The sequence below is a fragment of the Drosophila montana genome, unplaced genomic scaffold, assembly GCF_035044405.1.
Source record: "Drosophila montana isolate Dmon_TW-CO22-7 unplaced genomic scaffold, ASM3504440v1 contig_1624_1, whole genome shotgun sequence".
NCBI lineage: Eukaryota > Metazoa > Arthropoda > Insecta > Diptera > Drosophilidae > Drosophila > Drosophila montana.
The window spans coordinates 332,589-359,280 of NW_026996559.1; the positions used below are offsets into that span (position 1 = coordinate 332,589).

A 26,692-nucleotide genomic window follows, 5' to 3' on the forward strand; every position below is an offset into this window, starting at 1 on the left:
CAATAATATTAACGAATACTCCAAATACTGCATTTGACACTGTTTTAATAGACACAATCGGTCCATTACCTCGAACAGAGAATGGCAACGAGTACGCAATTACTATAATATGCGATCTCACTAAACATCTAGTTACAATACCAGTAACAGATAAAAGTGCAAAAACAGTAGGCAAAGCAATATTTGAATCTTTTGTACTAAAGTACGGTACTCTGAAGACGTTCATAACGGACATGGGTACTGAATACAAAAATTCCATAATAAATGACCTGTGCAAGTATATGAATATATGTAGGTAATATACAATCAACAGCACATCATCACCAGACATTAGGAACAGTAGAAAGAAGTCATCGAACATTTAACGAATTTAATCGTTTATATATTTCGATTGACAAAGACGATTGGCACATATGGTTGAATTATTTCTAATATAGTTTCAACACTACACCATCGACAGTACATGAATACTGTCCATACGAACTTCTTTATGCTACATTACCAAGACAGTTCATAGAATTTAAAACCCAAACTAAAATAGACCCTATATATTACATAGACGACTACGCAAAAGAATTTAAGTTTAGGTTGGAAATTGCTTATAAAAGATTAAAAACTCTAGTAGACTTAGAAAAATAAAAACGAATGATAGAATACGATAAAAAACTAAATGACATAGAACTAGAGATAGGAAATTTAGTTCTACTAACGAACGACACAGCGCATAAGTTAGAAAGTAAATACTATTTAGGCCCTGATAAAGTTATAAGCATAGAAGATAGAAACAACATAAAAGTAGATGTACGAAAAAAGAAACCCCAAGTAGTAAATAAGAACAGGTTAATATTATTCAAAACTTAGCTTAGCTCGAGCATAGAACATATTACATTTTTACGCCTGATCAGCCACAAAGTAACTATCAATATATAATAACAAAAATCTATACAAAAAAAACCAAAAAATAAAACTATCGTTACCAAAATTTTATTTTATAATACATTCCTTGTCCAATCGGGAAAAAAGGATATATGCACATATATTAAAAATATATTATATAAAGTAAAAATCTATAATTTATTATAAAAAAAATGTTTATGAATGTAAAAATATGAATATAAACAAAAAAAAATAAATTATTTTTCTACATCAACTCACTCATCATTCATCAAGACCCCATTAAGTTTATGAATTTAAAACTATATATATAAGTTAATTGAACAACTACATTATATTACGTTATTCTTCCAAAAGGGGAGGTGTAGTGTGTAAATGCATTAAATAACACCCTGTATTTGAATACATAGGTATGCGACACTTTGTTGCTTACAATAACAAACATAAAGCCAAAAGCGCAGAGCCACTTGATTTTATTGACTCAGGCTTGTAGTACCAGCACTGACGTGCATGATCTTTTTCTCTACAGTATTTTAAATAAATATATTTATAATAGACATAATTACCATTAAATTCAGTTAAGATTTGCGGAAATTATTGTAAGATATATGATATCCTTCCGAAAGAAGACTAAAATTTAAAACCCTTTGAAAAAAGTTTACCAAAACAAAAGTAATTTTCATTCATAGCAAGTCCAGATATACCAAAAAGGAAGATCGCAGAGAAATGGATATTTTTATACCCTGAACCCATTAAAAATGGGTAAAAAGGGTATAATGTATTTGTGCAAATGTATGTAACAGGCAGAAGGAAGCATCTCCGACCCCATAAAGTATATATATTCTTGATCAGCACCAATAGCCGAGTCGATCTAGCCATTTCCGTCTGTCTGTCCGTCCGTCCGTATGTATGAACGCAAGGATCTTAGAACCTATAAGAGCTAGAGACTTGAAATCTTAGCTGTAGGTCCTCCTAGTCCCCGCGCCGATCAAGTTTGTTTCTGAAATTCGATAACTTGCCCCGTTTCCAAGTAATCGATAAAAATCGATATCGATAATAATATTAGCTAGATTCACCAAACTTGACATGTAGCTTCTAGAATAGTATATATATATATAGTATTTTTCATTTTATACCTATCGCCTATCGGAAGAAGAGGGTTCAGGGTATCTCCTAGTCGGGAGCTCCCGACTAGAACCTCTTACTTGTTATTGTATTGGAATGCTAAAAAATCAGCTCTTGCAAAAGGCTTTTAACGAGCAAACGCAGTTAAGAAATTTGTTATTTCTTCACGGAATTGGTGTCTACTTTTGATCTCTACCAAGCGACAGACTGTCAAATAAGAATTGATGGGAAGGGGATTAATACTGTAAGCTATTTAAATGATTCACCTCGTAGGTACGTCGCAGGATGTAACCTTTGGAGGCGCCACTGAATATTTTCGTTTCATTACATCCAGCTGCTTTACATCTTAAACTGTTTTCCATTTGTAACACACAAAAATCCAATGCGCCCCACTGGACTGCATTTCGATTGCACTTGCTTTCAATCGGACAAGGAATAGAAGTATTTTAATATGCAGCCTTAGTCCGTATCAGAGCCTCTTCTGCTGAACGTTTAGCCCCCAATTGAAACAAACGACTTGTACTCATTTTAGCAGCTTGTGATATACCAATTGCTTTTAAAAGTAAAAACTTATAAACATTGCATTTTTGCATTGCATTTTTTGTATGAACAAGAAACTTCGCCCTTTGCAATTTTACGCACCAACGATTTAATAAAATTTGTATTTGTGTGTTTCAACGTTTAGGAAATGTTTTTAACAGCATTTTTATACCCTGAACCCATTAAAAATGGGTAAAAAGGTTATAATGTTTTTGTGCAAATGTATGTAACAGGCAAAAGGAAGCATCTCCGACCCCATAAAGTATATATATTCTTGATCAGCATCAATAGCCGAATCGATCTAGCCATGTCCGTATGTCTGTCCGTCCGTCCGTATGTATGAACGTAAGGATCTCAGAACCTATAAGAGCTAGAGAAATTTTAGCTGTAGGTCCTCCTAGTCCCCGCGCAGATCGAGTTTGTTTCTGATATTCGATAACTTGCCCCGTTTCGAAGTAATCGGATAAAATCGATATCAAAATCCTGTTTTTTGGGCAATTTTGGTAAATAATATGAGCTAAAGTCACCAAACTTGACATGTAGCTTCTAGAATAGTATATATACATATATCAAGTATCTTTCATTTTATACCTATCGTCACCTCCCCGCTACCACCACAAAGCTACAAATCAAGTTAATTTTCCAACTTGTATATAGAATACACAAATATTCTATATTCTATTCTACAATAAGATGTACTGTCGAAAATTTAATTAAAATCGGCTAAGAAACACAAAACTTATGTGCGCACGTGTTAGCAGCAGCTAGCGCAAATTCCAAGAATTTCTGCATACATGTACACACACACACATTCATGCGCGTCTGCTTTGAACAGCATTGCCATTGCCATTGTATTGTTTTCAGTTCTGCTATTTTAATTGGGTTTTTTCTCATTAAAACTCAATTATCGGTGTGGCTCTTGAGTAGAGGCGGCGGCAAGTGGTGCGGTTAGTTGCGAGTTCGAACACTGCCAAGGGAACAAATTTTTTTTTTTTTAATTTTTCTTTATTACTACTAAAGCAAACGATCGCGTAGCGCGAGCTGCATTTGGTGTTGGAAGAAGAGGGCTCAGGGTATCCCCTAGTCGGGAGGTCCCGACTAGAACCTCTTACTTGTTTAAAATGTATTTTATTGTCCGCGTCGAGTGTGCGGTTGTGAGAATGCATTTTTTATTGAAAAACTGATGAAACGCTTGCGACAAACGATATTCGTCCGGCTGTGGGAGCCACTGAAAGGAGGCGGACTTGTCTGTATATATTTATTATATGAGTTCTGAGAGATGTCTTATTGAATATTCCTGTAAGAAATATGTAAATTAACACACAAAGCTGAGACTTAACTGGAATTTATGTGGTTGGCAAAGTGAGCAAGTCAGTTTCCTTTTTTGTGCACTTTTCATAATTGTGAACTTTAATGTAAATCGACGAACTCTTGTGGAAACTTAATAATTATTTAAGAATTTGAAAATTTGATGTTCCAATAACTCATAATATTTTGAACAGATTCGATTATGTGTTTGCCAATATCAATTAATTAGAAAGGCAGCACAGCAAAAAATCGATGTTTTAAATACAAATTCATTCGGAAATAAACACAAATGAAATTTCAGTTCAATAAACTTTTTTCATGGGCTGATAAATTACAATATTTACTTGAATGTGCATCGGTATGTGTCGTATGACAATTGTTTTATGTAATTTTTATGGCATGTGATTTATTAAAAATGATTTTGTATCGAAAAAATCGTTTAAGGTTCATCACTTGAATCATTTTGAATCGAAATTAAATAAACATTACAAATGTAACTCAAACAAAAATGAAGAAGGATGTCCATATATGCATTGGGGACACGAGCATCTGATGCGGCTGTGTAGAAATTGAGAGCTGGTTCGATTGAAAACGGACGAAAATGCAACCTCTGCTCGTTGTGTAAAGTAAGCAGTTTATTTTTGAGCGCAAGCAACTCGCTTTTGCTGCTGCTGCTGCTGTTGCACATTTCTTCGCATAATTATGAAGGTCTCTGCCAGGACACAAAAAAGAAACGAACGAGAAAACAAAACTGAAAAAAAAAGGACAAACGCAGCATTTGCCATCGGAATGCAATTTGCATTTAAGTAGCAAACAATAACAACTAAGCACATTTGCATACGCCAGGCAAAAACGCTCACAGTACAGTTATAAGCCGAGCTGCTGCTTCACCCTTACCCAACACCTCCCCCGCCCACTCTACCCAGCCGCCACACTCTCTTTGCTCTTGTCTCTCTCCGACAGCTGAAAAACGCATTGCAGCTGGCAAGCAAAAGAAACAAAAAAGTGTTGCCTACTTTTTTGATGCTGCAGCATCAAGTGATGCGGACGTGTGTGTGTGTGGGTGCGCGCGTGTGTTTGTAGGCGCTGCTGATGATGACAATATGTAATGACAAACGGAGATTTTTACTGGCTTTTTATGACTTATTCACACGCTCGCTCACGCACACCCAACACCCAACACCCTACGCTCTCAAACACAAACACGCACACACACATTGGAGCCTGCCAACACACACCCACACACGCACACGAGCAGCGACAACGACGTCGTCAACTCGACTTCAAATTGTGACGGGCAAGGCCAAAAGCAGCAGCTGCCAACCAAAGCTTGCCAACCACCCACTGCCCGCCCCGCGACCTCTTACCCAAAATATGCCTGCTTAGCACTTGGCAGTGCCCTTCAGTTATCCATGCCACTCCCCCGCTCTCACTCTCCGCCCCTCTCACTCTCACCTCCCGCTTGCTGGCTCGCTCTCTACACAGGCATTGTAGGCAGCTGACTGTGTTGAAATGTTCTTGTTGTTGTTCAGCTTACAGCCGAAAGGGAACAGCTGTGTGTGTGCGTATGTGTGTGCGTTTATATTAAGTGCATGTGTCACAAAAACGGCAATGTTTAATTAAAAGCGATAGCAACAGAACGCAACGCGTAAAAATCGCTGCGTTGCAAGCGACAGAAAATCGAGAGATTTTTGTAACAACGCATAAGATGCCAGACTCAGAATCTCTCCACCCTTTAACCAAACACAACCTCTGACAAGCCAAAACCTCCCCCACTCCTCCCCAACCAACCACTGCTGCATTAGGGCTTAGAGTTTCACCATTTCACGAAATTGAAAACAATGCGCTGTTCATTAACAGAATTTCGTCAGATGGCATGGGAGGAGGAGGAGGGGGGGGGGGTAAATTATTATTAAGCATAACCGAAGGCGGTTGCACAACTCACAAAATATTTCAATTAGCAAAAGCTGAACTGCAGCACTGAATCTGATCAGATTTCGATTGCATTTTGTGTTCTTAGGTTGTGATTAAGTTAAATGCGACAGCACAAAGAAAACTATGTATGTGTGTGTGTGTGTGTGGTTTTGCAGACAAACTTCGGGATAGTTTTAACAGCCGACAGGCAAATAATTAAAGCGCATTGAAAACTCAAATAATAGCAGATTCATCTAATTAATACACTGAGCTGATGTGCCATCAGCCGGAGGCTTGAGAAAATACACAATATATTAGACAACTGGATATTAACGTATATAAGATTCTTTGCCAAGCTTCTTAAATCATCATCTGCACTTGACTCAGAGCTTCCACTCGTTGTCCGAGTATGGAATATGTGGGTGTAGCCACACCTACGTGCGAGCAGATATGCCATGGAAATCTATATCTCGCACAGGGAGCTAGTTTTTCTTTTAATTTGGCATGTACTTTCTCGAATGATGAAGGTTCGGCCACGTCCGACCCGTCCGCACGTGTACGAAACCAATGCAAAGGTAATTTTATTATCCGCCAACGAACATTTCCCCCCTTTCAGGTAATTTACCAGCTAAGCCAAACACAAATATTGAATTCTCAGTACTTTGGCGTATTATTAAATTTGTACGTTTCATCGGAATATCATTTTTGGGGGCAACAGTAAAACTATATTGAAGCCAATTGGAAATAGGAAACTCAGACACAAGACAAAAGAGCTCAAAATAAGCATTCAATACGATGAATAACTTTTGTTGTTCTACTGAATGCTGGCTACATCCAAGCAGAATTTCTGACTGTTAAATGGCGCCCTTTCAACTGTCCAGTAGTCCAATAATGTGTTATTTCCAGCATATTTATAAATAAATAAAACAACTGATGAATTAAATGGAAATAATGCCAAAAATATAATCTATTCTAGCATTCGCACGCCAGCTATTTGCATCTGAATACAAATAAGGATAGTAATAATCAAGTGAGAGTGCTCGACTAGAAGACAACCTTAGCTAAGCCAACTTTAAAAACAATCTAGTTTCTATCTATGCGTACATACACGGGAAAATCTATAAGCACAGTCGCTCGCCCTGCTCCACACTGTGGAATATGTACTCTTGCATTTCTCTGCTGTTTGAAGTGTCTACTGGCAGCGAAAAGTGTGTAAATACCCAGGCTGCCGCATTTAAAATTAATTTCCCTGATATATTTGTAAACATCACAGACTAAACAGGAACCTAGATACAAAGTTTGCTGCTGCCAGCTCCAATCATTTTTACAAAATCAAGTCTTTGAATCGAGTCTTACGGGATTCCATAAAAAGTGATAAGCTTGTTCGGGCTACGGCTAGATCAAAGATCAATTCAAGAGTTCGATTCAGTGCAGCGTCCTGACCATGAATCTATCTATGGGAACGCTTCCTTCTGCCTGTTAAAAACATTTGCACAAAAACATTATACCTTCATACCCATTTACAATGGGTTCAGCGTAAGAAAAGAATCTATTATTGCCAAAAACAAAAAATAAAAAAAAGGACAAACAAAAAAGTCAAAGTGCGGCATGTGAAACCCAAGCTCGGCCTTTAACAATACAGACGGATAGACAACAGAATATGGGTAGTTTGGGTCGATAAACAAGATTGTCTAGACGGTATTGAAATTAAAATAAAATAATAAGAAACTGATATATTTGGCACACCGAAGCTGCAAGACCCTAATCGATATGTGCCCTTCAAATGCTGTTAAACGAAAGCTTGATTTGCGACCAATTGTTTATATAGGAGCTATATAATATCTGATCAGGGTATGCAGAATAGTAAAGCTCATCATTGCTTAGTTTGATCAAGAGACCTTGAAAAATAGCAAAGTTTTACAAACAAAGCTCATTCTTTAATCGATTTGTCCAATTGAGCTGTGTATATAATAGTTTTAGGCTGAGATTAGTTTGCAAACAAATAGACGGACGGGCATGGCCATATAGACTCGGCTCGTCTCCTTCTAAGCGTTACACAATTCACGACAAAATCATACTACCCTCTGCAAAAGATACAAGAAATTTGAGACCTTGCAGAGGGTAATCAAGCAAAAAAAAACATGTAAGAAGACATCTCCGATAAACAAACACGTGTCGTATATGGTTCATATAGTTAAATTTGTACTGTTTTTTTTTTCGAGATTTCCAAACCAATTACGAGTTTATGCTGCTCGTAAAAAACTTATCCAATTGCGTACAAATTGTATACACACGCATATCATGAGTGGAAGGATCCGAATTATTTTGTATCGAGTATGTGGCATAGTTTTTAAAAAGGATAATTAATTTTCCTTTTTGACTATATTTGTTTCGTTTACAGGATGGTTAGTTTATGAATTGGCTATTTGGTAAACGACGATATGCGTGAAGTACTTGGCCGGTCAAGGTGCTTTTGGGACTGTTGCCAACGCCTGCATACTTGGGGCCCCCACGAAGGGTACGCATATACAAAGGACACTTGAATGGGATGCGCGCACACATGGAGCAGCGTGTGTTGGGGACTGGCAACCCGTACGGAGGAGGCACTTAGGGCCCTGGAGCAAAATACCAAAACCAAAACCAAAACCAAATCTCGCCTCGCCTTGAATCGCACCTCCTAGATTTGATTCGGTGTTCGTCCTTTTGGGCCAGCTCCTTGGACAGTGTGTGTGTGTGTGTGTGTGTGGGTGTGCAGGCGGGGGAGGTTATTGGAATTGGAGTACATGAGCGCCATTGTTGCTGCCTTGCCATTTGCCGGCCTGCCAATATGGCGCACATAATGAGGCGCCCAGTTGCCGTTTTTTGTGTCAATGTGTGAATGTCTGAGTGTGTGTGTGTGTGTGTGTGTTCTTTGTGGTCCATTGTCGTAATGGCCACTGTGCAACTGTGCAAGGGGTCTGCTCCATCACAGTTGCTAACAATCCATCTCGCTATTCAGTCTATCAATGTGTCTTACTTACCTTGCCCTGCGACGAGGATATGGTGGAGGCCGACGGAGTGCCCGAGGATTGTGCGCTTAACGTGGATCGGCTGCTGTTCGCTTGCATTGCGCAGCGCGACGACGTCCCTCGAATCCTTTGCTGACCACCAACAGGCGCAATCAACTAGTTTTAGCTCCGATTGTTGCTATTGTTGTAAACATTTTTCCACTACAAATGCTTCTCAGCTATATCATTATTCGGCTAATTTTCTTTTTTGTATGTTTGCATTATTTATTTTTTATAAATTCTACTTGTTCTCTTATGTGAATTAGTTGTAGCGGCTCCTACCGCTTTTATTCTTCCTTTTGTTTTGGGGCGGAGCGTTGCTGAAAGTATAAAACAAATGTTGAGCAACTTTGAGCAAATTTCAAACTTGAAAAGCGTTTAAAAATTCCAAGAGCTTAAAATATAAATATTTACTAAAATTAAAACAAATAAAAGTGCCTTAGTCGCGAGTGCACGACTAGGATATACCCTGAATCCACCTTCCCTTGCTTCAATAAATATATACAAGAAACTATGGTTATTTTGTGCTTGATTAACTTTGTTGTTTATATCCTGAATCTTTATGATATTCTCTGGAGGGAATGCTGCAAGATTTTCAAAAACTGATATACTCTGGTTATGCGTGTACTCTACGCGATTTAAGGGCTTCAAGCTTTGCTTACAAAACAAATCTTCAATATATGTACATTCTTATCGATTACATGGAAACAGGGCAAGTTATCGACGAGCTATGAGGGCAATAGAATGAGCTACATTTTCCAGCTCTTGCAGTCTCTCAGATCTACGCATACATATATACGGACAAACCCATGCTGATGCTGAACAGGAATATATATACTTAATGGGGTGGGAGATGCTTCTTTCCGCCTGTAACAAACATTTGCACCAAAACCGTATACCCTTTTACCCATTTGCAATGGGTTCGGAGTGCAGCAAAATAAGTTGGCAAATCCGTTTAAAAATAGAATTGTTATCTATGTGAAGTTTGGTTAATATACACACATAAAGCAGGAGCAGAGGTCTATTTTTGAATCTACAAACTAGCAGCCATATGACGGAGCCAAATATAACTTTGTAAACTTTGACTTTTGTATAACTTTGCATTTTGCCAGTTATGAAAATTCCTGTTAAACTAAAAGGCAGCAGGCCAAATTTGTACTCCCTAATTATAACCAGAACGCATTGAAAATGCGTAAAGAAAGGGTATATTGGTTTTGTGCAAATATGCAAAGCAACAGTCAGAAGGCGGCAATTATATGTACAAATTCTTGATTAGCAGCCGAGTCCGTCTGTCTGTCCATATCTTCAAAAAAAGTCGATCTCTGAGAGATTATTGGAGCAGATTTAGTAAATAATATTTAACTTTTTGGAACCTGAACAGATGCAAACACTCTTTTATTGGTTATTCCTGAAACGGACAAAGGGACCTTTCATACAAAATTGTAGCCCACAAATTAAATGGCGACCAATTTGTGATTTCTAAGTAATATTTAAATACTTTTAATATGAATGAAAATTAATGTATGCAAGTGCTTTTCTTATTTATTCATTTTGTTGAAATCTCTAAAGTGTTGAAAATAAGCAAAGCCAACAGATAAATAATGATGGAGTAAAAACCAAAAAATATCAATATAATTTTTGTCATTTTGTTGAATTTGTTGTCTGTGAAAGGGTAACATTTAGTTCTTTTTCATAATAAAATTTCAAAACCGGAATAAACATAATTAAATCCTGTTAAATAAATTAACTGAAAAGTTTTGGATAGGTTAAGGTAGGATATGACCTTTTATACATATATCTGCATCAACAAACGTGTAAAACTTACTTTTGACAGAATACAAATAAAAATCATCAACATTTCTTTAAAAAAGCACATAATTCTTAATAAAAATATGTTCATTTTTGTTGATTTACACAAAAAGTATTTGGCTTAAACTAATAATTGCAATTGTAAAAGATATAAAACCAACACTCGCCTACAAAAATGTCTTCTCTTTAATCATTAAACATATTTTTCTACAGGTTTATATCCTGCTTTCTGTGAAATTGATAAATAAATGGAAGATTTAACTTGTGCAACTCGACTCGTAACTGCGATTGTACGTTTAGGATGTAGTTTTTAGTGGTAAACAAGCGTCAGATGAAATCTTAATTTGGGGCTGTCTATCGGCTACAAAAGTGTGCCCCATAATTGTCTCGATTGTCTAGTGTTCCGCTTGTCCGGGTCTCGAGTGCCTGTCAACCTGTCAGCCTGCAGGGTATGCAACACTTTTTTTTCGGCAATGCGGAGGAAACGAAAAACGTTCGTGAAATGTGCAGTGGAAGCAATAAAAAACACACAAAAAATGGGCTAGAAACGTTCAGCGACCGCATCTTTGGAGCACAAATCAAAAGAAAATGTCACAGTCGCTGCCGTCGCTACCGCAGCTACTGCGCAGCAACTGAGGGGCAAGCATTTGACTCTCAGCGGAAACGGCCTCAAGCCCAGAAATAGGGCTAGGTCATTTACGGAGCCCAAAACTGTGCAAGTGTGGGGCTGCTAACAAGGACATGCCACCCAACACAGCACTCACACACACACACACACACACACACACACACACACACACACACACACACACACTACACACACACACACACACGCACAGACACTGGCACCCTCACGGAGACAGCAGCGCCGTTCTGTTAAAGGATGCTGCTGCAGCGACGGCGATGGTAGCGCATTTTGCTTGCTTTCAGTACTGTCATCTGCTGGCACACCCGACTAAGAGCTAAGCAGTCGCAGTCACAGCAGCAGCAGCAGCAGAATTTTATGCCAAGGGCAGCGGCAAGCCCAAGCACGTTTTGTGGTGCAGACATAACCTCAACTTCTTGCGCGCTGCTTACCACGCTGCCAGCGTCGACGTCGCTGCTATTACGGCAGCCATTTTATGGGCCAGGCAACAGCTATTTGTGTGGATTTATGTATGTGCACACGCACGTACATACACACACACATGCGTATGCTTTTAATATATTGGACGCTGCTGCTGTTTTCATTTTGCAAATTTATTAAGAGCAGAAAAACGCACTAAAATATACAACATAATAAAAAAACAAGATTAAAGAATGCAGCAAGATCGCCAAAAAAAAAATCACATTCTTGTATGCAAAACAAAAATACATAGAAAAACCATAAAACAAAATCAAAATTTTGCATGCTTAACTTAAAGTAAACTACTATAAACAGATATATTAATATACGTGTGAATAAATTGGGTTACGCTACAATTTTGTGCTGCTTTCGCTAGGCAAGTAGGTTGTTTTGTTTTTTCAAATTAAACGTTACGTTTCGTTTCGTTAGATTTGTGCGTTTCGTTTCGATATTTGGCTTCTTCGTCTTCTCCATCGACTTAGACTAAGGCTGGTTGGCTGCAGATTGAGCTTTAAGCGCTATTCGTATTCTCTTGCGAGTTGTGCGTTTTATTTCTTCTTAATTTATAGTATTATTATTTATCTGTGGCGATTTTATAGCTTATTTAACTTTATATTTTCATGGGCATGGCTTTTGTTTAGCATACGAGGATTGTTTGGCATACCATGAACCAAAAAAAAAAATATTTAACACGCTGTCATATACGCGTACACACACACACACACGAACGCACGCAGTGAGAAAAAAAATTGAGTGGCGGCGGCTGCGACGGCAACGCGTTTAACACAAAAAAAAAATAAAGGAAAAAAGCGTGGCAAATTTAGCAAAATTTTGTACAATTTATTTTGGAATGCCTTGGCAAAGTGAGCGAACAAAAACGGCCGCAGAAAATGTGCAAAAGACGCATAAAATATGTGAGCAGCTGCGGCAGTAAAAAAATTTCAAGCGGCTGACAATTATTTAAATAGCAGAGCCAACTCAGACAAGAAGTTTCCGTTTCCGTTTCTGTTACTGATTGGGATTCTTGCCGTGCAGTTTCTGCTGCGCACGCCCGCTTTTACCGCCGTCCGTGGCTCTAAAGTATGCTACAATTTATGTTGAAATCTTGCGCGTAACTGAACTGAGCGTTGCGAATTGTGTGTACAGCAGCCGTTGCCGTGGCCCGTGCACTGGCGCTGGCTCCGTTTCTGTTTCTGTTTTCTGGTTAACGGACTTTGGCTCAGCTGCCAATGCGGCAGCAGCAGCCGAGGATGCTAATGCTAATGTCGACGTAGCGGGCTGCTGGACCAGCCGAGCCAGTGGCAAGACAACTACAGCGATGGCTCGCGAGAGAGCGAGAGGCAAGAGAGAACGAGCGCGCGTGCGGTATTGCCGGGATACACAGCAAACAGCAGCTGCTCGACTACACCTGGCTAAGTACCAATGCTTGGGCCAATGAGGAACATTTTTAATTTCCTTTTTGCTATTAATTTTAAACAAAATTCGCAATGCCGCATTTTTATTAAACGCGACCGTTGAGCAATGTTGCGTTTTTAGTGCTGTTGCCAGACAATCTGTTAAGTGAAGAGTTGCCAGACTTTAACAATTGCTGCAGGCCACAGAATAAGGGAAGAAACTTGACCTAATAATATTAAACATCCAGAAAATATTAAACTATCAAAATAGCTTGTAACAAAACTCGTTTACTTTAGTTTTCATTCAATTTACAAATATATATAAAATAATTTACAAATCAAAATATAGTCTTACAATAAACTTGATTGGCATATGAATTATAAATATCCTAATGCGACCAACTATTACCTAAATTCGAAGGGTTTTCATACTGATAAACAGATAGTACATCAATAAGTTTGATGCAAATCGTAAATATATATAACAATATATAAACGCGTATATTTACTTTTATGAGGCTGTGAACCCAAGCTACCACATATGTTACTTATGTTATTGTTCCAAAAATGTACGGTAGCACTGTATTCTCATGTTGTTGCGTTAACAGTGAACGCAAAAATGACCCAAAAGTCTGTTAATGCAAAGCAGCCCTAGTATTTTTAGTATTTTCTACACTTAACGTCTCATTGCCAATATATCGGCCAACCACCATAATTGCTCGTTGTGTGTCGGACGTCTATCGCCCGTCGATATAATTCTATCTGCAACTTTTTCTCAACATAAGTTTTTTTTATGTTTAAGAAACATATACGAAAGCAGAAATCGATACATTGCTAAAGTGCTAAAGCTAAGCCGAAGATATTGAGATAAGAGCCTTGCAACTCCAGAACGATATAACTTAACGAAACAGCCAACGAGCAGCAAACAGCAGACATAAAGACTCACATACACTCACGCACGCAAACGATAAAAACGAAAAAAAAAAACAAAAAAAGAAACGCAAATTATTTGAAATAAGTTCGAAGCTAACCAAATATTTTAAAGTCATCACAGAGCTGATTCCAGCTCGAGCAAAGCCCTAATACATCAAGCTGCGCCAATACCTCTTCCAGTTCAGTAGCATCCCGTGTACTTCTGTGCGTGTATGTGTGTTGTCTCTGATTGTTTTCTATTGTGTGCGCAGTGCGTGCGTGCTTTTGGCTGAGGGGGCGGGTGGGACAAGTGCAACTGGCAGCAGCTAAAGGAGTGAAATCTGTGCAGCCAAATCGGCAAAACAGACCTGTGTAAGTAACAAAACGCGCGCATGCTGCCAAGTGGGTGTGGTGATGGTCGTTTGTGACGGTGGGTGGGGGCAAATGCAGCGCGACATTGCCTGCCTTCGTGTTATTGTTTTTTTATTCTGTTGCTTATCAAGATTCTGCGTCATTGCAGTTGGACGGGCTCGAGTTTCTATAAAGAAACGCGCGTCCATGTTTAAGCTTTTGATGCTGGCCGAGATCAGGCGACGGCAAATCGTTTAGCAGCAGCACAAAAAGGAGCAGCAGCACTGGCCATGCTCCCTATTAGCGAGGAGCAGCACGTTGACAACAGCAACAATCAGCAACATGCCGACACCTCAGATGAAGCTGCCGCAACGGCAGCGAACGGTCTTGGTGTTGAAGAGTCGGCACTGGGCGCTGAAGCTAGCTTGTGGACGGCACTGTACGACTACGATGCACAGGGCGAGGATGAGCTGACACTGCGACGGGGACAAATCGTTGTTGTCCTCTCCACGGACAGTGAAGTGTCTGGCGATGTGGGCTGGTGGACAGGCAAGATCGGTGATAAGGTACAGTTATTGGTAATCAGTAAAGGATAATAGCCAGTCTCTAAGTCTTTAACCATTGGCAGGTCGGTGTTTTCCCCCGAAACTTTGTAACAGACGCGGATCCGTTAGAGTTGCCGCATGAAATTGACTACTCAGAGCTGGACATTAAGGAGGTGATTGGATCTGGTGGCTTTTGCAAAGTACATCGTGGCTTTTATGATAACGAGGAGGTTGCCATTAAGATAGCCCATCAAACTGGCGAAGATGATATGCAACGCATGCGTGACAATGTTCTGCAGGAGGCCAAACTATTCTGGCCACTTAAACATCGTAATATCGCGGCACTGCGCGGTGTCTGTTTGAAGACCAAACTGTGTCTTGTCATGGAATATGCACGAGGCGGCAGCCTGAATCGCATACTCGCTGGCAAAATTCCGCCTGATGTTCTCGTCGATTGGGCCATTCAAATTGCTCGCGGCATGAATTATTTACACAGCGAGGCGCCCATGTCTATTATACATCGCGACCTGAAGTCCTCCAATGTGCTCATCTTTGAGGCCATCGAGGGGAGCCAGTTGCATCATAAAACGCTCAAAATAACCGACTTTGGCCTCGCGCGAGAAATGTACAACACACAGTGCATGAGCGCTGCTGGCACCTATGCCTGGATGCCGCCCGAGGTCATTAGTCGGAGCATGTACTCCAAGTAAGTGGACACAATATTAACAAAATTAAGTTGAATGCAAATAATTGTATCTACAGATCATCGGATGTGTGGAGCTATGGTGTGCTCCTCTGGGAACTGATCACAGGCGAGACGCCCTACAAAGGTTTCGATCCGCTCTCCGTTGCGTATGGCGTCGCTGTAAATACACTAACGTTGCCGATACCAAAAACCTGCCCCGAAACTTGGGGTGCCCTAATGAAAAGTGAGTGAAATATTAGTGTCTACGTATACAAAATGTAAATCCAAATATTAACGTTGCTAACCCATTGCAGGTTGCTGGGAAAGCGATCCGCATAGACGGCCTGACTTTAAGAAGATTATTGAACAGCTGGAGAGTAGCGCGTGCTCAAAGTTTACGCTAACGCCGCAGGAATCCTTTCACCATCTACAGGAACTGTGGAAAAAAGAGATTGCTGAGGTGCTGCACGATCTGCGCGAAAAAGAGAAGGTATCCGTCCAAAAACCCACAATGCACTCCCAATTTTAAATATTCCCAATTCAACAATATCGTCGTCTATTCTCTATTAGTGCCTCGATAGGAAACTCTCGCTCTCTCCCTCTATCTTTAGTTTTGTATTTTTACATGTTAATATCTCTTTAGCTCTCACATAAACAAAATTGTCTAATCATTTGATTTACCGATTTTTTTCTATCAACTTTTCCGTCAATATTTGTTACCCAACTTCAAACCATGTTAAGCGTTTTCAAACCATCGAAGAGGTAAGCGCGCCATGTTCCAAAAAAGGGAAAAACATTTTTGCCGTTCGTTTTGTTCCGTTTTAATTAAATTTACTTCGTTTCTGTTAATGTTATTTTGGTCATTGCTATTCGAGTTTTGTGTGCTTTAAGTTATTTTCCCCCACCCCCACGCCAACCGCACCCGGCACTCGGCACCCCTCTCCGTATGCCAACAACCGCCACAATAATTGCATGACTTGCCATTTGCCAGACAGTCAGTTGGGTACTGAACGCCCCTGCACTAAAGATCCCCATTGTCAGTTTTTCCGTTTTCTCATCCAATAGGAACTGCGCAACAAGGAGGAGCAGCTGGTACTCATGCAAAAGAAGCAGCTGGAAAAGGCCAATAAGCTACATGAGCTCGAGGAGCAGTTACGTCAGCGCGAAATAAATATACTCGGACGCGAGCTAATGATGCAGCCAGTGTCAGTCCCTGTGCCGGTGCCATCAAAGCGGAAGCCCAAAAAGAGTAAAAAGGTAAACCAAATAAATTACAATTTCTATTTTGTTAACCCCCTTGGAATCTTTTTATACCTTATATTCCTTCTATTTATCACAGAAAGCGCTGCAGATATCACTGCCAACGGAGTTCCGGCACACAATTACGGCCGTCTGCGACAAAGTGGAGCCACCTGGCTCGCCCTCCCTATCCAGATTGCGTATTGTGACACGTGAGTAGAACACATTTTAGAGCAAAATTGATACAATTCCGCGTCAGGGTTTTCCCAAAAGGCTTCTCCACTTCAGTATGTTTGCAATTCCAGTTTCAGCTTGTTGTTTTTTTTTTTAATAAAATGAAATCAGATCAATTAACTGAATCATCTGATCTGCATGTCTTAGAACAATTTAATTGATATTATAATAAAAATGTGTGCCCAAAAAAAAATTTAGAAGGTTACTGAAACGAACTGGAATGAAGCAACAAATGAGCATTTAAATCAGTTTTTATTAGCGCAATGGAGGGAAATTGAACATAGAATTTTATTACTAAGCACCTTAATCACTTATCGGTTACCGAAAAGGTCGGAAAAACAGCATCACAGAGATTAAATCTGTTTGCTAACTAATACGAAAGAAACATAAAACATGTTCAATGTTTCAATTCCGAACGTTCCACATGGAAATTTAAAATTTGTAGATTTTGTTTAATGAATCTTAGTTTTGATTATATTATTATTTATTGATTTGTATATTTTTCTGTTCTTTTTTTTTTCTTTCTATTCTTTGATCTTTCCGCTTTGGTTTACTTTGTTTTTTGTTTGGGTGCATGGGACAGTCACCGATGGGCACAAAAACAAAACCTGGGGACCATCGACGATGCACCAGCGCGAGCGCTCGCTGCTGCCACCGCAGCTGGGCGGCCAGCCCGAGTGGCCGGCGCAAAGCTCCACGCACTCATCATTCAGTAAGAGTGCGCCGAATCTGGACAAGAAGCAGTTAAATGCGGCTGCCGCAGGGACAGCTGGAACAGGGGCGACAGCGATAGCTGCAACAACAAAGTCTTCTCAGCTGCTGGGCAGCTCCAACGTGGGCAGCATTGCTGGCGGCTCAACGCCCACATCGCCCATGTATTTGGGCGGCAGTGTGGCGGCCATGGGTGCGGTGGGCGCTGGTGTGGCCACAGGTATGCCATATTTAATACTGCATACCAACAACAACAACAACATCAACAACAACAACAACAACAATAGTAATCACATTTTTAACAACAACAACAACCACAAAACTAATACCAACAGCATCATTTCATCCAATGTATCGCCACGATTAAACGGCAATCACAGCAACAACAACCACAACGTAGCAAACCGAACGCCTGCCAATAGCATTTATGGTCGCGCCCGCAGCCAGGATTATGGTCTGGATCTGCCCTATAGTGCAAACAATGTTGTGCATCTGCTCTCGGACGATAGCTCCGAGACGGATACCCTAACGCCGACAACGGGCTGTTTTCATTTCTTAAAATCAAGCGCCTCCGCTGTCGCAATGGCACCCGTTGTTGGAGGCTCTTCCTATGGCGGCAGCCTGGGCAACAGTCCTGCTGTAGGCCGCAAAAAACTCTCGCTGGATAGTCAATTTGTGCAGCCCGTAGCGCAGATGACGGCCACAACGCCAACGATGATAATGTCGCCGTTGGTGCTCTCCTCGCTCGAGAGAGGCGATAATAATACGTACGATCGTGCCTTCTATCGGGATGTGGCCAAGAAGATATTGGCCAGCACTGATCGTGTGAATTCCAAATCGAGTGGTGACTTGACCATGTACAGCTCCGCCACGCGTCTCACCGAGCCGAGGGCTGACTATAACTATGATGATTCGGAGGATGTACTGGAGAGTCGCTTTCAGCGGAATGCGTCCGGTTCGCAATTTCCGCGCCACTGCTTTTTCCGACAACAACCAAATAGCTCCGACCGTGACAAGGATGAAGAGGAGCGGGAGCAGGAACGTGAGATGGAAGATGAGCAGCGCAATATTAACTCACATTGCTCCTCGGAGCATTCGTCCTCAACGGTAGACACCTCAGCGTCAGTTAGCCAGACGCGCCCCAACTGCTCGACGTCGCGAAAAAGTTCGGTTACCTTTCAAATGAACTCGCCCACATTTGAGTCACCGCCGCATGCCACACCCTCAGCGACAGGCGATGCCCAGAGCCAGCATCAGGCGTCCATTGCATCCATTAGCTTTGGCACAAACTACAGCTCCAGCGACAACGATAACGATGACGACTGGAACGATCATTTGAATCGCAGCGATAACGAAAACGATAACGACGATCACAATGCAAACAAAGAGGTTGCAGCAGCTACAACCGCACAGAATGGTACCCACATCCATGAGAACTCCATACTGCACACACGGCGCATGCTCGACGTCCAGCCGCATCCGGATGTGATCAAGATGAAGAAGCATCTGCTGGCCGAGCAGCAGCGACAGGACAGTAAGCACACGAAGAAAAAGCAAAAACTCAGGTACATCACCAAATCCAAGTCCGTGGAAGCGCCAGCCACTGTGGTGTCGAGCAGCCAGCAGTTGCAACAACCGCCGCAGCAACTACAGCCGGCGCAGCAGCACTCGACGAGTGGCATCAAAATCAGATCCCTAATGAATCTATTCACGCGCGGTTCCAAAAAGAAATACACTAAACTGTCCGATAATCAAATGGCCCGAGCTGGCAGCGGAAGCACTGCCGATTTTTGTGCCATTGATCCATATGAAACGGAATTGGCAACGGGCAAGTCCACAACAGGACGCTCCACGAAGCGCAAAAGCAAAAAGCCCCAAACGCAATCCTGTGAGCAATTGGAACGCGTCTGAATGTGCGTGTGTCATGTGGCATGTGGCACGACTGTGTCTCTGTGCGTGTGTGTGTGTGTGCGTGCGTGTATATCGGCTCTATCTGACAGTTCTACTTGTTGTGGTGGTTGTTGTGGTCAACGCCGTGCATCGTCGCAGTCCTGCATCAATAATCAAATACATGTGTATATATATATTTATGTATATGTATATATATATGTATACTGCTAGCAACAAGCCCATTGTTTTATATTAAAACCATAGATTAAGCTATATCATGCACACACAACTACACACACATATAAGCACTAGCTCCTAACTACTTGCATACATATTACAATAACAAATTACAAGGAACTTTCGTTTGTTCATTTGATCTTTTAACTGCTCCATGTGTAAGCAAAGATTTCGGCCACAGCTCAAAGCAACTCCGCAAATTACCTATTCGACTCGGAATGAGTATAACTATGTGGTCAGAGAGGAATCGACGTGAATACTTTGAAAAAGCTGGATCTGAACTTTATATGACATTTATCAGAACTGTTAACATCAGCGTTGAATAGTGGAAAAAGCTTTGACAAAAATTTCATCTTTAATCGGCTAGAAAAACTAGCTTGATGGAAAAATTGTCAGCATTCGCTTTTCTTTATATTCATCCCAGATAAAGAAGTTCAAAAGGTTATTGGTTTAAGAGTTGGTTTTGACGAAGAATCTAATACGCGCTCTAAAAAGCGCAGATAACTAATAACTACCAAAATGCAGTTGATTTCGAAAATTTCGCGCAATAAACCAAAGTACATTCCGATTTGTTCTCAAGAGTTTATTGCCAACTGCCAAGGAAAGCGATTGAGTCGAGATCTGAAGCGAACAGCTAATAAAATATACCAGAAGACAGAGATATGTTATCTTAATGATATTGGCAACTCTCCAGACTGGCAAAAAATGCCAAAAGTATAGATCTAGACTAGAATATAATACGACTTCTGGGAAACTAAATATGAGCTGTGTCCTAAAGAGTTTAGCGAATTAATAACCACTGCGGAAGTGAAAGGAACTATTTTTAAAGCATTACCTCAGGTACAATAGCCCCAAGACCATAAGCGATGCAAAATTCGGAGATAGGACAGACCAGTGAAAGAGAGAATCGAAACTTAACAAGATCTATATAATGGTTGGCAGCAGTAGCATTGTTGGATGAAAACAAAATGGCTTGTCAAGTTATTTAATGTGTAAACGAATATGCTCAGGTCCATGTAAATGATAAAGCTTGATATATAAACGGATTGCTTGCGCGTTCTCTGCTTACACAATGGAGTGAAAATTTGAAGAATTGTTTGCAGCACCACAAAATGATGTATTTATAAAACACTTTTGACATTTAAGTGAACAATTTTTTTTTATGACTACATATCTAATATAATATAAACAAAATATTTATATACTTACGAGAAACATTACAAACATCTTAGTTGAGCTTAGCTTTAGTCGTATGGCATTTTTTTACATTTACATTTGAGTTCAGCAAGAAGTTAGCCAGAATTAGTCCATTTCAGCTACTTTTCTCTATTCATTTCCAATCTTTAAAGTTTGTAGATTTTCATTTGGTATTTTGTGCAGTTTTATTTACATTGATTTTAATTGAATTGCAATTGGCTTTTGTCAACTTTTAGTATTTGATTTGAAAGAAAACAAAACGAAAACAGAAAAAAAAACTGTGATGAAAATGATGAGAAACGCAACATCAAGAAAACATCTTATGTATTATTGTATGCAAGCTTTTAATGATAGAGTTCAGTTTTGATTTATACCCTGTATCCATTTAAAAGGTGTCATATTGTATCAAGATATGGATAACGCCGTATATATGTCCATAAAATAAACGTATATGTGTGCTTATTCCAAGTAGTACGTCTGTCTGTATAAACCTGCCAATCTAAGATTGCATTTACGTTTACCATATGCAAATCAAGATTATTTCCAACTATTCATGTCTTTAAAGCATATTTTTAAGACGAGTTTGACAAACTTTTTTACCTGATGAGGAAGAGGTATGACTTTTTTTGTCCTGAATACAGGGTATCTGCTAGTCGAGCTTTTGCGGCTAGAGTATTCTTGTTTTTTTTCTTAGTTTATTTGTTTGTTTTCCTACGTTTTACTTTAATGTACTTTGTATACTTGTGTATTTTCATTGGACAAACCAAACAAAAAAGAAAGATATAATAATAATAAAAAAAATCAAGAACAACTCCAACAATACACTGAAACCGAAACTGACAATAAAACAATTAAAATGAGAAAATATACCACTTTTAATTCTGCTGAAAATGCCTGATCCCAGCCCCAAGCTCTTGAATCTTTAATGCGGTGTAGGTTGGTTTTTGCCTGCGGTGCCCCCCCCCCCCCCCCTGGACCCTTTGCCCTAAGCTACTCGACTACTTACCAACACCAAACTCCAAGTAACAGTTTAGCCACACGTTTCTCAACACTGTTTCGTCAACTGTTCACGCCGCTGCCTGCACTCGGGAACCCGCCGCCACAACACAGGCTATCAGGGCAACAGCAAGGAGGACTGGCGCCCAGGACCAGCCAATATGCCCATCATGTCGCCATCGCCGTATCTGCTCAGCCGCTTTACCAGCAACGTGCCGCTGCCGACGCTCTACGCCGGCGACTCGGCCCGCAAGCCAAAGCTCTCCGTGATCGAGCTGCTTCTGTACAATATGGCATCGGTACTCGCAGGCGTCGCCGCTGGCTATGATGTCCGCATGTCGAATGTCTCGCCCGTGCATCCCACGCTGCTCAGTGAACTGCCCGCTCTGAAGGCAGCACCCAAGGCCACTATCGAGGAGCAGGAGCCGGACCAGACCGACCAAAGCGAACAGCAGCTGGATGCGGCCCATCAGCTGGCCAACAAGAATAATGCTGTTCGGTAAGTGGATTATAAGGATATATTACATACTTTCGTTTCTTAATTTCGAATAAGTTAACAGGCACTTTAAGCAAACCTTTTTCAAGTTTCTATTAATTGATCGTTATGTTTAGCTTGCCGTTTAATAATTGACAATATGATATATTTTCTTTGAAGTCAAAGTTTACATCATGTTTATATGTTAGCATCTACTTTAACTAATCAAACCATTTTGGTTTTTTATTAATGTTTTCATCTGCTGATCTGCATGTTAGGCAGCATTTTCTATGTGCCTGTCATTATTACAAGTTACTCTTATAATGCTGTTTTTATCATCTCTTATCTCATGCATCTATTTGCCACTGCAGCTATTCGCCGCTGGACACGTCCATGGCCACGCCCAAGCTGCAGTCAGTGGCACAGCGGCGCGTGGGTGGCAGTCAAATTTATTACACACCCGTGCAGCGCACGCCGCAGCACCAGCTGCACCAGGCGTCGGTGGTGCCAACAACTGTGGCACAACCTCAGCCACAGGCCGTTGCGATGCTCTATGCAGGCTCACAGCCGCCGACGCCGTCGCCCCGCCGCAAGCTCAGCAGCAGCAGCTGCAACAATGCCGACGTTTTTGAGGAGTTTCGCGTGGGCGGAGGCATTGGGCCACCTCCACTATATGCCCCGGCCGATTATCTGCGCAACGGGCCCAGCTACTCCAACGATGGCGGCGCCTATCGTAATGGCTATTTTGGTAGGAGGCTCTCTCTCAATTTTGGGGCACACACAATTGATTCGCTTGCTCTTTTTGGTTGCAGGTTCCAATTATTTTCCGTATCGACCAGAGCTAAATTTCGCATATGAGCGCGATTGTAAATCGTATCCGGACTATTCGTACGACTACAATCATCGGCTGCCCGATTACTATGACTATCAGTATGAGGCGCCAGTGGTGCCGGTGCAGGTGCCGGCGGTGGCAGCGTTGCCGCCGCTCCAAACGCGCACGCCGCCGCCGCGCGTTCCCCAAATGGGGGTCAGTGCTGGGGGCCATCGCCGAACGCCCTCAACTGTGTCAAACAACTCGAATGTGCCGCTGGAGCACGAGGAGCTGCTCTACGATTACAACAATCTCAATCTTAATGTTAATCTCAATGTGGAATATGATTGCGAACCGCCGGCGCCAGCGAAACAAATCCCGACGGTGACGCCCACCAAACAGGAGTTCTACGCCGGTTCGCCCAAGCTAATCAATCGAATGCTGCACAGCCCGCTGGCCAGCAGCAAATATGCGCCTGTCACACGTCCCGCCAGCTTGCCCTTCGAGCAGCACACGCTCAGCTATCAGCTGCAGTATACGCAGCAGCAGCAACAACAACAACAGCACCCGACGCTGGCGCCGACGCCAGTGGCGATCAGCCAGGGCAAGCTGCGCAGCTCGCTCAAGAAGTACAACAGCAGCACGCTTAATGGCAGCATCTCGTCGCAGCAGGGCACGCCCACAAATCCAACGCCGCCCGATTCGCTCACCAGCGACGACAGCTCGTATTTGAGTGCCAAGGAGGGGTCCATAGGGTCGCAGCATAGTCGCGTGCGATTCAGCCCGGAGGCCTATTTGGATGCCAATACACTGCCCGTTGGCACGTTGGCCCGACGCATGACATCGCCGGGGATGACACAGTTGCCCCAACAGCAGCAGCAGCAGCATCAACGACGGCATCGACACACATCTAGCGCCAGCACACCATCGCCATCCGCCTCATCATCCTCCTAGCAGGCGCGTCTGGCGCTGACGCTGCAGTTGGCGCGCAGTCCCGGGGCGGACATCGGCAGCGCCGGTGGTGCCTCCGGCCTGGCTCTGGGCCTAGCGTTGCATCAGCAGCGGGTGCCATATCGCTGGTACTCGGGGGCGCGGCGTTCACGTTCCGCGCACTACGAGTACCGGCTCTGAAAGAAACGAGACGGCAATAGGGGATGCGAGTGGGATGGCAGACAGTTTTTAAGTACATTGATACCTCAAGCATGCGTGGATTAGAGCAAGAGCGCAGACCCACACACACACACACACGATTTAGATTTGATAGTACAGCTAATCCAAGAAAAGGAGCCGACGGTTAACACACACTTGACAGATCTGCTTTATAACATGCTGATATCACCAAATTGGCACTCTATGTCCATCTGAATTAAATGTGGATAAGTTTTTAAATGTCAACCGATTGGTCCTTGACATTTATTTTCCTGTCCGCCTGTGTCGATGTGTTGTACTCACCAAATCCAAAAATCTAAATCTGCAATATCAGCTTTAAATATTACCCGACTGAATTCCATATTGTCATGGAATAAGCGCGCCACAGAGATTTGCAATTAACTTAAAGGCACATATGTATATATGGCATATGAGAAAGGTTCAGTTTATTTCTACACGTAACTCAAATATATATATGTGCATATACCATATGGTATTTAGTCTTCAAGTTGTTTACGCGTAAATTTTATTATATGTATATAGATATATATATCAATATATATATATATATATATATATATATATATAATATGTATTGATAAATATGTATTTGTAAGAACATTATATACCAGAGTTATATACGACCCCTGACTTGTGCGATTTGCCTTAAATATAGCGTGAATAGAAGTTGAAACTCCGTGAGAAGTTAATCTCATTCATTCTTGTATGATTGGCCCAATGTTAAAGCTAATGAATAACGCGATATATATAATATATAAATATTAACCTATGTATGCAAGTATATAGTCGACTGTCCCCAATTGCGTTCTTTGATTAGATGCCAGCCTTATGCCACGCCCAAACAAAAGCAAAACAAAATAAAAACAAAAACCTTTAACAATAATACAACATGTAATTATAAACTAAACTACACCAATAACAACTCCATTTTTAAGTCTGAAGAAAATGTTTACACATACATATAGATATATATACACACATATATAAATAATATAAATATATATATGTAAATGATATGTAGCCCGATATAAAAGCGTTGCTAAATCATTAGCCGTAGTTTCAAAATAGTTTATCGATTTATAATCCCAAATGATATATACATTTGTATATGTATAAGCGTAATATAAAATAGGATAAAATAACGAGTTGCATACACATAATATATGTATGTATGTATGTATGTAGCATAACAAATTGTAATTCTGCGCTATTTTCCACAATTCGAAACATACATATATAATCACATGCAATTTGACTACTAAATCCCGATTGATATGCGATATACGCATGTGTATATCTACAGATATGTAAACTACTTATATATGCATATATATAGACACTCTTATATACTAATTCAATGTGTCCCGCTTATTATATACAATCGATTCGATTAGCAAGCATCGGCAGCGCCCTCTGGCGACAAAAAGCAACCTGTAGACGACACTTGCATTGCAAACACGCGTCACTAGATGGCGCTGCCATGCTAATCGAAAATATGAACTTATTTTTCAATGCCTGTTCTAATTTTGTTTGTTAAATGAATTGTTTGCATCAATAGCCTCTAGCTTGCGATAAAAGCTTAAACCTTATAACAGTTAATACTATTATTTAGACAAATTGTTGTTCATGCTCACAAAGAAGGGAATTTGAAACCCAAAACAATATGTTAAGCAAACCTTGCACTCACACAACTTTCGAACGAAGTATGTGCTATTTATTCAATTTGCCTAAAAACAAAATGTGAAACAAACACAAAATCAAGATAACAGAAACCAGTTAACCAATATTAAACTCGTAGCGTAATTGCCTTTTGTTGCACGATTCATTGATTATTGCAAGTTTTTGGCTTCTGTGTGTTTGAGTTGCACCTAAGTTCGGTCCTGTAGTTCGCGGTAGGTGCGAGGGCAGCAAGTCGCGCGCGCGCGCCTTAAGATATGCAATAATAAATGCTACTTGCGACTTATTTTTATGTACAAACTAGCAATTAATAATTAACAATTTATTTCGATCATTCAGAGACCAAAACCAAAACAAAAGACGAAGCGAAACATTATGAATAAACAAAACTATTTTTATACAAAACATTTTCCATTTACTTTTTTA

The 26,692-nt window shown here is 40.9% G+C and overlaps 2 protein-coding genes across 4 annotated transcripts in view; one reads left to right on the forward strand and one right to left on the reverse strand.

The window, feature by feature from the left end:
* Nucleotides 1-12,331, reverse strand: part of sdt (stardust) — a 96,618-nt gene extending 84,287 nt beyond the window's left edge. The window contains exons 1-2 of one of the 2 annotated variants that reach the window (XM_064699531.1): nt 12,097-12,331; nt 8,802-9,148 (exon numbers count right to left, since the gene is read on the reverse strand). In XM_064699531.1, coding sequence (XP_064555601.1) covers nt 8,802-8,888 — 87 coding nt within the window. In that variant the 5' untranslated portion in view covers nt 8,889-9,148; nt 12,097-12,331. The remainder of the gene's footprint in view (nt 1-8,801; nt 9,149-12,096) is intronic. The other variant, XM_064699536.1, reaches the window with a different exon arrangement.
* Nucleotides 12,332-13,861: 1,530 nt separating this feature from the next.
* Nucleotides 13,862-26,671, forward strand: LOC135440753 (mitogen-activated protein kinase kinase kinase-like). Of its 2 annotated transcripts, XM_064700091.1 has the most exons (11): nt 13,862-14,420; nt 14,569-14,965; nt 15,028-15,650; nt 15,707-15,873; nt 15,944-16,119; nt 16,695-16,886; nt 16,969-17,080; nt 17,686-18,033; nt 22,248-22,632; nt 22,980-23,356; nt 23,421-26,671. In XM_064700091.1, exons 2-11 carry the CDS (start codon nt 14,690-14,692, stop codon nt 24,371-24,373), a joined length of 3,609 nt encoding a protein of 1,202 aa, XP_064556161.1. In that variant the 5' UTR covers nt 13,862-14,420; nt 14,569-14,689; the 3' UTR covers nt 24,374-26,671. The 2 variants fall into 2 exon arrangements, with proteins under 2 accessions (XP_064556161.1, XP_064556162.1); XM_064700092.1 differs by lacking the exons at nt 22,248-22,632; nt 22,980-23,356; nt 23,421-26,671 and adding an exon at nt 21,374-22,002 and having other exon boundaries at nt 13,867-14,420.
* The last annotated feature ends 21 nt before the right edge of the window (nt 26,672-26,692 follow it).